This window comes from Cetorhinus maximus, chromosome 1, assembly GCF_964194155.1.
Source record: "Cetorhinus maximus chromosome 1, sCetMax3.hap1.1, whole genome shotgun sequence".
In the NCBI taxonomy this organism is placed as follows: Eukaryota; Metazoa; Chordata; class Chondrichthyes; order Lamniformes; family Cetorhinidae; genus Cetorhinus; species Cetorhinus maximus.
The window spans coordinates 138,412,682-138,425,017 of record NC_135879.1 but is presented as its reverse complement, the minus strand read 5'-3'; the positions used below and the strand labels follow the sequence as shown (position 1 = coordinate 138,425,017).

At 43.9% G+C, this 12,336-nt stretch overlaps 1 protein-coding gene across 1 annotated transcript in view; it reads left to right on the top strand.

The window, feature by feature from the left end:
* Positions 1-12,336, top strand: part of LOC144683797 (gamma-aminobutyric acid receptor subunit alpha-2-like) — a 412,721-nt gene that overhangs the window by 257,117 nt on the left and 143,268 nt on the right. Inside the window, exon 5 of the mRNA XM_078547208.1 lies at positions 11,512-11,732. Coding sequence (XP_078403334.1) covers positions 11,512-11,732 — 221 coding nt within the window. The remainder of the gene's footprint in view (positions 1-11,511; positions 11,733-12,336) is intronic.

Sequence of the window (12,336 nt, the reverse complement as noted above, 5' to 3'; positions counted from 1 at the left end):
AGCCACCCATGTTCAGCATTACATACTGGCATACCCTGCACGTACAAAACAAATGAAGCATACTCAGCCCAATAACACAAAAGCAAATGTAATTGTATGTTGGAACTCACATTGTCTGGAACAGAAAATAACCGGTATTGGTAGTCACAGCTTTAAAAAAAAACAAAATGGGGGAACAAAAGATCACCCGTGACTAGTCCTTCCTATGCTTAAGGTGCTTTAAACTTACGTTTACGGGTGCTATGTCTAGGTGCTCCCCCCTTGCTAGCACTGGCATTGGAGACAGACTGCTGACTTTGCTGCACTGTTGGCCTTGATAACCATGGCGGTCGTCCTCTGGCCAGTGGAGCCCATGCTGGCCCCGCCTGTGAGGAAGCAGCCAGTTCCAGGGCTGGCACTTCCCCGGTCATTGCAACCTCATCAGATGCCATGGTCACTGACAGAGGGGTGGAGGAGCTGCTGCCACCATCCAGAGCGCCCTGAGAGGAACCCACAAAGACAACATGCACCTTATGTGCCAACGTGAGGTCGCTCTGGACTTCCCTGCTCACCATTGATGGACGGGCATTTAGCTGGGATACTGGGTGCCCCATCCATCTCCCACGCTGACACTGACCACCTGAGGCCAATGCCTGTGTGCGGGCTTGCAGGTCCGAGCGCAGCCCCAGGAACCCCTGATCCTGGAGTTGCCTTTCCATGAGAGTCGCTGCTCTCTCAATGGGGGAGGCATTGCACTCAGCCATGATGGTCAACACAGTGATTATGCTCCGCAGGGACTCCTCCAAAATGGAGACCATGGCATGCAGACCGTCTTGGATCTCTGCCAGATCCTCCCGCACACCCCGCTGGATGTCCAGCACCTGCTGCCTAATGGATGACACCAGAGGCCCATAATCAGTCTTCAACTGAGCATCGTCCTGATCCCCACCAGTCTTCCAACTGCCGGTGTCCTGGGCGCACTTTGTCTCCGCCTGCACCTCAAGCAAGTGTGAAGTGTCCTCACCGATGTGCACCGAGATACTAGCCGCTGAACTAATGCTCACCGAGGTGCTGGTATCTGCGGTAGTGCCTGCATCAGAGAGCGGGTGTGACGCAGGTGCTCGGGGAGCATGGTGGTCCTCCGGGGTCAGGAGTGGCCCTTCAGGATCCGGAGAGCAAGCGCCTGCTGGTGAACCTAAAAGGAGAAAAATGTCATTGGTTAAAGTCATCACACTGTCACTGTGCATGCCAGGCACACTGGTGAGACAATGGAGATCTGCAACATGGCGTCATCATCCTTCAATGATCAATGGGACTCCAAGTTCAAGGCTCCCATCAATGAAGAGACTGCACTAGAATGGTTGCACAAGCCAAAATTCTCACCTCAGTGTACCTTCATCTGACACTCCAGCCTCACCGCGGCCGCTTGACTGAGATGCATGGCTCCTCTCAAGCCCCAAGGCCTCCTGCTCATAGCAGGAGAGGATGAAGAAGTGTGGAGGGCCTCCGCCAGTCCTCGACCTCTCAATATTGTTATGGATGTCTTCTCCTGAAACGACAGAGGGGCATTGATTAGTCCACTCTCTACCTGCAGCGCTATTGCAGCCAGACCAACCCCAGCTGAGAAGCACCTTGCAGGGCAGATCCGAGTCGTGGCCCATAAGGTACAAGGCACTCAGTCCAAGCAGCCAGGGCTCACCCCTTTGGCCGCCTCCAGCGTGATTGACGTCACACTCCAACACTCCTGAGCTCCACAGGGGTTGGCCAGCCGAAAACATTTGAACACATGGTACTCACCCACCCTGAGCACAGCAGGTCATTGAAGCGCTTCCAGCACTGCACCCAGGTGCACCGCACCACATCGTGGCTGCTCAACCAGGCTGCCACCTCCTTCCATGCCATCTTGGTGAGGTGCGGAGGCCTCCTCCTCCCATCTCTGGGTCAAGGGTGTCCCTTCTGGCAGCCACCACCTCGAGAAGGGCAGCGAGGCACTCGTCGGAGAAACGAGGGGCAGACTGCCCCCCTGATTTGCCCTCATGCCTGGCGTTTGCTGAAACACTGGACTCCATTCTTGAAGCAGCAAACAGTGCCTTCCCTGGCAGCCTTTCTGGGGCTGCCTGGGCCATTTTTAAACCAGCCGCTGGGTCACCATTGTACCCGATGGCCGATAGGCCCCGCCCAGCAACCCCCCCCCCGGGCCCTTCCCGGCCAGTGACAAGCTGCATTTCACGCTGGACAGGCCTTAATTGGCCTTAAATCGTGGGCGGCGGTCAGATTTCAAACCGCCCTCGCCTGCTCTCGCCGAGCCTGGCCGACCGGTCAAAATTCTGCCCACAGAACACCCTAAAAAGAGCCTGCGTGGGAACAGCACCATGCATGGGAGTAACTGGGATCATATGGTACATAGTTAAAGACTACCAATAAAGTATTCATGTTTAAAAATATAAGTCTCAAGATCTTATTAATGAGATACCAAACAATCCCATAACAAAATAGTAAGCCACCTTTTTGTTATACAGACTTTTAAACTCTTAAACAGAGATCTATCTTTTGTGTAAATAGTTTTTGCAATGGTCCTGCTGTGTATGTATTTTCACTCTTAATGTTAATTTGAAAAAAAGGGGGATGTTGTGATATCATTTTAAGGGAATATGCAAATGACAAAGTAACCAGGATGTTAGCAGCCTGCGATCAGCAGCTGAGAGTGGGTGTAGGAATTGCAGCTGTGCTGTTCCTATGAATAACTGTTGCTAAATCCATAAAGTAGATTTGTCTGCTGAGCCATCCTGTAATGCATCTTCAAAAAAACCGAGCCTACGTATAGTTTACCAGTCCTGGTGTGAGATTGGTGAGTTTATGTAAAGTAGACATAGAAACACAACAGCCTGCTCCCGCCATCCTCCAGGAAGAGGACTTCCTTCCTCTCCCTCATGGCCTCCAACATAAAATGCAGGTCGGCATCGATGAAATAAAAGGCAGGACTGTCCTGGGTGCCAGGCCTCCAGCTCTCCTGTGACATCTCACTTCCATTTGGTTCTGCGGAAGGCCTTGCCACAGTCAGCAGATTTCTCTCTCAGGACAGCAGCAGCCTCAGTGGTGGGTGCCGTGGAGAATCTACATCAGTCCCACTTCATCTGACTCACCTCCTTCCTACCCCCACTGGCTCTGATGGACAGGAAACTTGTCTCTTATACCAATTAACCACTCACAAAAATCTTAAACTAGATCAGTCTCTCACTTGAGGTGTGTTTCTTACCACAAAACAAAGCTACTCCTGTTTCCCACCTGTGCAGCAAAACTCCAATCTTCCAACCCTATCCCTCTGCAGTCCTGGGCTCCTGCTCCATTTTCACCTGCAAAACCCTGCTGAACTACAACCCACCCACCAAGTGCCAGGAGGTGATCTACTGCCATTCAGTCAAAAGCATTTCTATTTTAGCTCATTGTGACAATGAGGTAGGTTTTCAAATTAATGCCAGCCATTACTAGAAATTACTGAATTTTATTTTTTATTGATAACTATGGCAATGAAAATTGGACCATTTCTGTAACGGTTGGCCAATCCGCAACATTAGTTTTATGCCTAGGTGAAAATACACCTCAATTTCCCAATTTTTGTTTGCCTACATTGAGCCCAACAAAGAAACATTAGGAAGGAAGCATTTTCACTCCCTCCGATGATAGTTTTTAGAATGCACTAAAAGTCCATTGGAAATGCAGAGTTCATCTCGTTTATATTGCTGAGTGATGTTGACAGTGTGGATATTGCATTGATGCTGGCAACAGCAAGTTTTCGATGTAAAATCATCATTGGCAATCATTATCAGTGTTTTATGTTCAATCCACATAGGGGATGTAAAACAAATGAATATAAATTTAAATCAGGCAATTTAACCTGATTTCAATTGTTTTGATTCACTCTCTGCCTACAACTCAAAGCACAAACTGAACATTGTCACATCACAGCAACATCAGCACACAAATCTATATCGTTTACTTGCTGCATTTGAATTTAACGACGACACAATTTAGAAAATTTAGTTTATTACCGAATATGGTATAAACAGACAGCAGTTGTTTCAGTAGTTATGTAATTTCTAAAAGGTTACAATAATTAAGGATATACTTGCATTTCACAATTACTTATACAGTATTTTTTTTACTGATTTTTCTTCAAACTGTTGTCTGTAGTTTAAGCAATAGGTTTTATTGACATTTATAAAACTAGAATATAAATACGACATAATTGAAGTATGTTCCGATATGGTATAATCTAAATTGTCCATCTGTCGCACCCTTTTGTATCATTTTTTTTTCCCTTAAAGGGGGTGAATTTCTGTGGGGGTTCTCCTGTTACTCTGCTGTAACTTTAAATCTTATGATGAAAGAATCCTCTGTGAAAATTCACCCTAAGTTCTTTTTATTGTGGTATCACAGTACAGGGTAATTTTGTGAGATGCTGTACCTGGTGCAGACTTCAGTGTAAGTCAGAGATACAGCTATGGCATTATAACCTTGATCTTCTCATCTGTGTTTGCTGCTAACAAAGGTCCACACAGTATTCAAGGCTCACAAAACTACCCATAATATACATTGATATAATCAATGGCAAACATTTCTACAGATATAACTGGTAATTTTACTTCACAAAATTATTAAATAAAGTATTGGGAGGGAGAAAATCCATGGAGCGAGAGGGTTGCATTTTGGCATTAGTGCCAAGATGTACCTTGCTGGAATCTCTGCTCCTGACCCAAAGAAAACATGCAGTACCTGGGCAAGGTCCCTTTAATTTCATTGCATATTTAAGTGCTCATCTCATGAACGAGCCACAGAAGAGGTGAAAAAGATTAAGAAATTGTGCCACTGGCTATCTTTCTAAGGGGGTACTAAAAAATTTTTAAAATTCCACTTGGCAGAAATCTTAGAGGATCTAAGCCAAGGTGTGGGGCCCACACCCGTCATTCAGTGGCTGTCATTCACTGGTCAGACCCCTCTAAAGTCACAAATACTAGAACTGGGTCTCTGGCCTTGCTCATTTCTGCACCAGTGCTCTTGTGAGGTGCAGGCAGAGGTTTTTTTCCCCTGACATATGACCCTGCTGAATCCTCAATTCAAGGACAGGAACATTAACATCAAGGTCCCAACCTCCCAACCTAACCTTCTGATGTTTCTGGCATTTTTACAATGGAAAATCACAAAATTATGACCCCTAGATTTTTTCTCACTTGTTGAAAAAATATGTACAATAAACTACCAAACCCATCTTCCCCTCCACTTCCCTTTCAGCATTCTGAAGGACCATTCCTTCCACGATACCCTGGTCCATTCCTCAGACCCTTTCCTATGGCACAATCCAGTGCAAGTACAGGAGATGCAACAGCTACCCTTTTATTTCCTCCCTTGTCACTACCCAAGTCCCCAAACACTCCTACCAATTGAAGAAGCAATTTACTTGTACTTCTTTCAAATGAATATACTGTATTCACTGCCAATGTTGTGATCTCCTCTACACTGGGGAAACCAGGTGTAAATTTGGTGACCATTTTGCAGAGCATCTCCATTCAGCCTGCAAAGGGACACAGATTGGTTAAGTGAGCGGGCAAACATTTGGCCTGCCGTTTGCTTGTCATTTCAATTTTCGGCCTTACTCCCATTCTGACCTTTCTGTCCTTGGCCTGCTGGAGATGCTCCAATGAAGTTCAACACAAACTTGAAGAAGAGCACCACATCTTCTGACTGGGAACTTCCCAGCCTTCTGAACTCAAATTGAATTCAAGAATTTTAGATCATAACCACTGTCCCTGTTTGCTTTGTTATATTTTTTGCTGACATTTTCCTCGCTTCTTCTTAATCCCTTTACTTTGTATGCAGATGGCTGCTATTCACATCTCATCCAGATACACCTTTTGTTCCTTTGCTTGTCTCATCACTTTTTCCTTGGCTTTGTACCATGAAACATATGAACATATGAATTAGGAACAGGAGTAGGCCCTTTAGCCCATTGAGCCTGCTCCACCATTCAATAAAATCATGGCTGATCTGATTCTAGCCTCAGCTCTACATTCTGCCTACCTCCGATACCCTTTGATTCCTTTGTTAGTCAAGAATTTATCTACCTCTGCCTTAAAAATATTAATTAACCCTCATTCCACTGCTCTCTGGAGAAGAGAGTTCTAAAGATTCATGACCCTCTGAAAGAAAATATTTCTTCTGATCTCCGTCTTAAATGGGAGATCCCTTATTTTAAACTGTGTCCCTTAGTTCAAGCCTCTCCCACAAGGGAAACATCCTTTCAGCATCCACCCACCAAGTACCCTCAGGATCTTACATGTTTTGATAAGATCACTTCCAATTCTTCTAATCTTCAATGGATACAGGCCCAATCTGTCCAACTGTAAGATAACCCCTCCCAACCCATCCCTGTTATCAGTCAAGTGAATACTCTCTGAACTGGTTCTAATACATTTATATCCTTTCTTAAATAAAGAGACCAAAACTGTACACAGTACTCCAGATGTGGTCTGACCAATGCCCTGTACAACTATGGCAAAACATCCCTACTCCTGCCTTTCAACAAACGACAACATTCTATTTGTCTTCCTAATCACTTGCTGCACTTGTATACTAACCTTTCCTGATTCATGTACCAGGACGTCTAGATCCCTCTACCTCAGAGTTCTGCAATCTCTCTCCATTAAAAAAACATGCTACTTTTATTTCCTTACTGCCAAAGTGGACAAGTTCACATTTTCCCATGTTATACTCCACCTGCCAAATTTTTGCCCACTCACTTAACCTATCTGTGTCCCTTTGCAGACTTCTAATGTCCTCTTCACAACATACTTTCCTACCTATTTTTGTGTCATCAGAAAATTTTGCTACCATACATTTGGCTCCTTCATTAAAGTCAATGATATAAATTGTGAATAGTTGAGGCACCGGCCTGATCCCTGTGGCACTCTCCTTGTCACATCTTTCCAACCCATAAATGACCCATTTGTGCCTACTCTCTGTTTCCTCTTAGTTAACCAATCCTCTATCCATGCTAATCTGTTACACCATGAGCTCTTATTTTGTATAGTAACCTTTGATGTGGCACCTTGTCAAATGCCTTCTGGAAATCTAAGTGCATCCCAGTTTCCCCTTTATCCACATTGCTTGTTGCTTCCTCAAAGAACTCCAATAAATTAGTCAAACATGATTTCCCTTTCACAAAACCATGTTGACTTTGCCTGATTGCATTGAGATTTTCGACGTCCCCTGCTTAATAATAGATTCCAGCAATTTCCCTATAACATATGTAGTTTCCTGCTTTCTGTCACCCTCCTTTCTTGAATAGAGGAGTCACATTCGCTATTTTCCAATCTGATAGGACCTTGAATCTACAGAATTTTGGAAAATTAAAATCAATGCATCTACTACTTCAAACATTTTGTCATTTAATCTCTCCTGTCCTCCACTCTATCACAAATCTTCATTTTTTCTTTTTCCACAATGCCCCTCTCCCCCCCGCAACTTTGACTTGTTCAAAACCTGTTACATTTCTAAATTTTCTCAGTTCTGATGAAAAGTCCTAGACCTGAAACATTAACAGTGTTCCTTTTCCACAGATGCTGCCAGACTTGCTGCGTGTTGCCAGCATTTTCCATTTTTATTTTGGATTTCTAGCATCCCGCCGTATTTTGCTTTTGTGTTTCTTGGGGATGATCCTACTTTATTTCAAAATATTTAAAACTGCCTGTTAATCACCAAAATGTTCTTATTCTAAACAAGGTTTACATTTGCATTGCACATATAAAATGTTTGAAACTTAATTACTTCATTTAATTAAACAAGCTTACCATGTGCATTGCTTTATTCATTTTTAGTACTAAAAAGTATAACAAATAGATAATAACCTTTCTTTCTGGAGCCTGTAATTAGAAAAGGTCAGAAGTCTAATTTTGCTAATCAAGAATGGCTGAATATATTCTCGATTGTGTAGGTGTCAACAAATATCATCGACAATAATTATGGTAAATCAAATTGACATCTTTCTCCAGTAACCAACGGAAACAACTTATAAAATAAGGAACAAATATTATGAAATATAATTTAAAAAGAATTATGGCACAATAGTGATGGGCATGTTTGTAATGTTTGTTACTGACCATGCATTGTTGTTACCCACATGCTATTTTCACAGTTTTTTTCACTTCTTCATGGGGTATGGGCATCACTGGCAATGCCGGCATTTGTTGTCCATCCCTAACCCCCACTTAAGAAGATGGTGGTGAGCTGTGTTTTTGAACCGCTACAGTCCACCTGGTGCAGTTGCTCCCACAGTGCTGTTAGGAAGGGAGTTCCAGGTTTTTGATTCAGTGACAATGAAGAGACAGTGATATAGTTCCAAGTCAGGATGGTGAGTGGCTTGAGGGGGATCTTGCAGTTTGTGCTTTTCCCATGCGTCTGCTGCCCTTGTCCTTCTAGGTGTAAAGGCCATGGGTTTGGAAGGTGCTGTTGAAGGAGTCTTGATGAGTTGCCACAGTGCATCTTGTATATAGTACACAATACTGCCACTGCCATCAGTGCTGGAGGGAGTGAATGTTTAAGTTGGTGGATGGGGTGCCGATTATACGGACTGTTTTGTCCTGACTGTTGTTGGGCTTCTTGACTGTTTTTGGAGCAGCACTCACCCAGGCAGGAGACTATTCCATCACACTCCTGACTTGTGCCTTGTAGGTGGTAAACAGGCTTTGGGAGTCAGGAGGTGAGTTACTTGCCACAGAATTCCCAATGCCTGATCTACTCTTGTAATTAAAGTATATATATGGTTGGTCCAGTTCAGTTTCTGGCCAATGGAACTACTCAGTATTTCTGACTGAAGATGATTGCAAATGCCTCAGCCTTTTCTTTTGCACTGATGTGCTGGGTTCCCCCATCATTGAGGATGGGGATATTTGTGAAGCCTTCTGCTCCTGATGATTGATTAATTGTCCACCAACATTCACAACTGAATGTGGCAGGACTGCAGAGCATTGATCTGATCCATTGGTTATGGGATCTCTTAGCTCTGTCTATCACTTGCTCCTTCCATTGTTTGGCAAGTAAGTAGTTCTGTGTCGCAGCTTCACCACATTGACAAATCATTTTTAGGTATGCCTGGTTCTGCTCCTGGTATGCCCTCCTGAACTCTTCATTGAACTAGGGTTAACCCCTTGGCTTGATGGTAATGGTAAAGTGAGGAATATGCCAGGCCACGAGGTTACAGATTATGATTGAATACAATTCAGCTGCTGATAGCCCACAGCACCCCATGGAGGTCCAGTTTTGTGCTGCCTGATCTGTTCTGAATCTATCCCACATGTCACATAACATGATGGAGGGTATGCTCAGTGTGAAGTTGGGAATTTGTCTTCCCAATGACTGTGCAATGGTCACTCCTACCTATACTGTCATGGACAAATGCATCTGTGACAGGTAGATTAATGAGGACAAGATCTAGTGGGTTTTTCCCTCTCATATGTTCCCTCATCACCTGCCACAAACCCAGTCTGGCAGCTATATGCTTCAAAACTTGGCCAGCTCAGTCAGTAGTGGTGCTACTGAGCCACGCTTCCTGACAGATATTGAAATCTACCAGCTAGAGTACATCCTGTGCCTGTGCCATCCTTCGTACTTCCTCCAAGTTGTGTTCAACATGAAAATAACTGATTCATCAGCTGAAGGGTGGTAATGAGCAGGACTTTCCTTGCCCATGTTTGACCTGATGCCATGAAACTTTATGGGGTCTGGAGTCAATGTTGAGGACTCTCAGGCCACTCCCTTCCGACTGTATACCTCTGGTGGATCTGTCCGGTAGGACAGGGCATGCACAGAGATTGTGATGATGGTGTCTGGGACATTGGCTGTAAGGTATGATTCTGTGAGTGCAGTTGTGTCAGGCTGTTGCTTTGTCTAGTCTATGGGACAGCTCTCCCAATTTTGGCACAAGCCCCCATATGTTAGGAAGGAGCACTTTGCAGGGTTGGGTGTGCCTTTGTCGTTTCCGATGCCTAAGTTGATGCCAGGTGGTCCATCCAGTTTATTCCTTTTTGTACAACTGAGTGGCTTGCTAGGCCATTTCAGAGGGCAGTTATGAGTCAAGCACGTTGCTGTGTGTCTGGAGTCACATGTAGGCCAGACCAGGTAAGGATGGCAAATTTCCTTCCCTAAAGGCCATTAGTGAACCAGATAGTTTATTTTGACAATTAGTGATAGACTCATGGCACCATTTTTAAAAATTCATTCAGGGGATGTGGGCTTCACTGGCTGGGCCAGCAGTTGTTGCCCATCCCTAGTTGCCCTTGAGCAGGTGGTGATGAGCTGCCACCTGAACCGCTGAAGTCCATGTCGTGTGGGTACACCCATAGTACTATTAGGAAGGGAGTTCCAGGATTTTGATCCAGTGACAGTGAAGGAACGGCGATATATTTCCACGTCAGGATGGTGAGTGACTTGGAGAGGAACTTACAGTTGGTGGTATTCCCATTTATCTGCTGCCCTTGTCCTTCTAGATGGTAGTGGTCATGGGTTCGGAAGGTGCTGTCTAAGAAGGCTTGGTGAATTCCTGCAGTGCGTCTTGTAGATGGTACACACTGCTACTACTGTGTGTCAGTGGTGGAGGGAGTGAATGTTTGTGGATGTGGTGCCAATCAAGTGAGCTGCTTTGTCCTGGATGGTATCAAGCTCCTTCAGTGTTGTTGGAGCTGCACTCATCCAGGCAAGTGGGGAGTATTCCATCACACTCCAGACTTGTGCCTTGTAGATGGTGGACAGGCTTTGGGGAGACAGGAGGTGATTTACTCCCCACTTACTGTCACCAGCTTTCAATTCCAGATTTCATTATTCAATTGATTTTTTAAATTAATTAATTGATTTTAAATTCCACCAGCTGCTGTGGTGGGATTTGAATCCATGTCTCCAGGGCATTAGCCTGGGCCTCTGGATTACTAGCCCAGTGACATTATCACTATGCTACCATCTGCCCCCATTATGCCACTGTCTCCCCCATCCCCAATATGCTGAAATCATATGTACATCAAGAAACAGGAATGTGTCATGTGGTCATGGTATTACAACGTTTATTTCTATTTGCTAGAACAATCCATCTACTGAATAAATAAACTGCAAGAAAACTGTTTGTTTCCTGGTCCACAATAACTCTGAACAAAGACATTATGAAATTGATAGGATTATCAGAACTATTCAATAATGCTATGGCTCCAAAAATTAAGTAAATATTGTCTTTAAATTATATGTCAGTGATGTATAATGCTTTTGAGTCTTAGGTTCCTAGCTAAGAGCTGCACTCCCAGCTCTTTACCATCTCAATAAAATTGTCTTGATAGTATATGAAGAATGGTCTCTTAAGCTGTTTTGAGAAAACAGAGGGAAAAACAATGGATTTGATTTTGATTTCCCATCATGTGGTGAGAATATAACTTCATGCATTTTTATGCCACTAAGATGTATCTACTGTTCTGAATATAAACTGATTAATGTTAACAGGAATACACAATTGATGTGTTCTTTCGGCAAAGTTGGAATGATGAAAGGCTTAAGTTTAAGGGTCCAATGAACATTCTTCGATTGAACAACCTGATGGCCAGTAAGATATGGACACCAGACACATTCTTTTATAATGGCAAGAAGTCAGTGGCACATAACATGACCATGCCTAACAAGCTGCTACGAATCCAAGATGATGGAAAGCTTCTTTATACAATGAGGTAAAATGTTCAACATTAAAAGCTGCAATTAAAAGCTATTTTTGCAACTTTTCCATTAGGAAGGCCAGTGTCACGTGTCCCTAACATGAAGCTAGTGTTAATGCAAAGAAATGCATAAAGTAGAAAAACAGGTTTTAAATAACCAAAACATATATAATATTCTGCTGTCTCTTTACAGTGGTCATGTAGTAGATAACGATTGCAAAACCTAATTTTCTATTATTTCTTAAATCACTAAACTGCTGTAAAGTTCATTACCATTGTCCTGAAAAATGTAGGAGTATTGTTTGAAGCTCACTATTGCAATCATTTCTGTAAGGTTGGAACTTTAACCATGGTGCACTGTTCTCAACAGCAGAACAGGAAATGGGTGTCATTTCTGATCTCTTGGTTTTCATTGGTTCCCACACAATTACAATTAAAATTTAAAGTGCCAGCAGTGTGCATGAGAGACACGTGCAGTCACGCAGCGGGGGAAGCTTTTCACTGGTGAAAGCCACCGTCAGCTGACAATGCAGCAGGTATGGGTGGGAGCCTCCTGGACAAGCAGGGAAGCTTTTCATCACAGCCACAACTTTCCTGCCCAATTCCATTGCCGTTAACA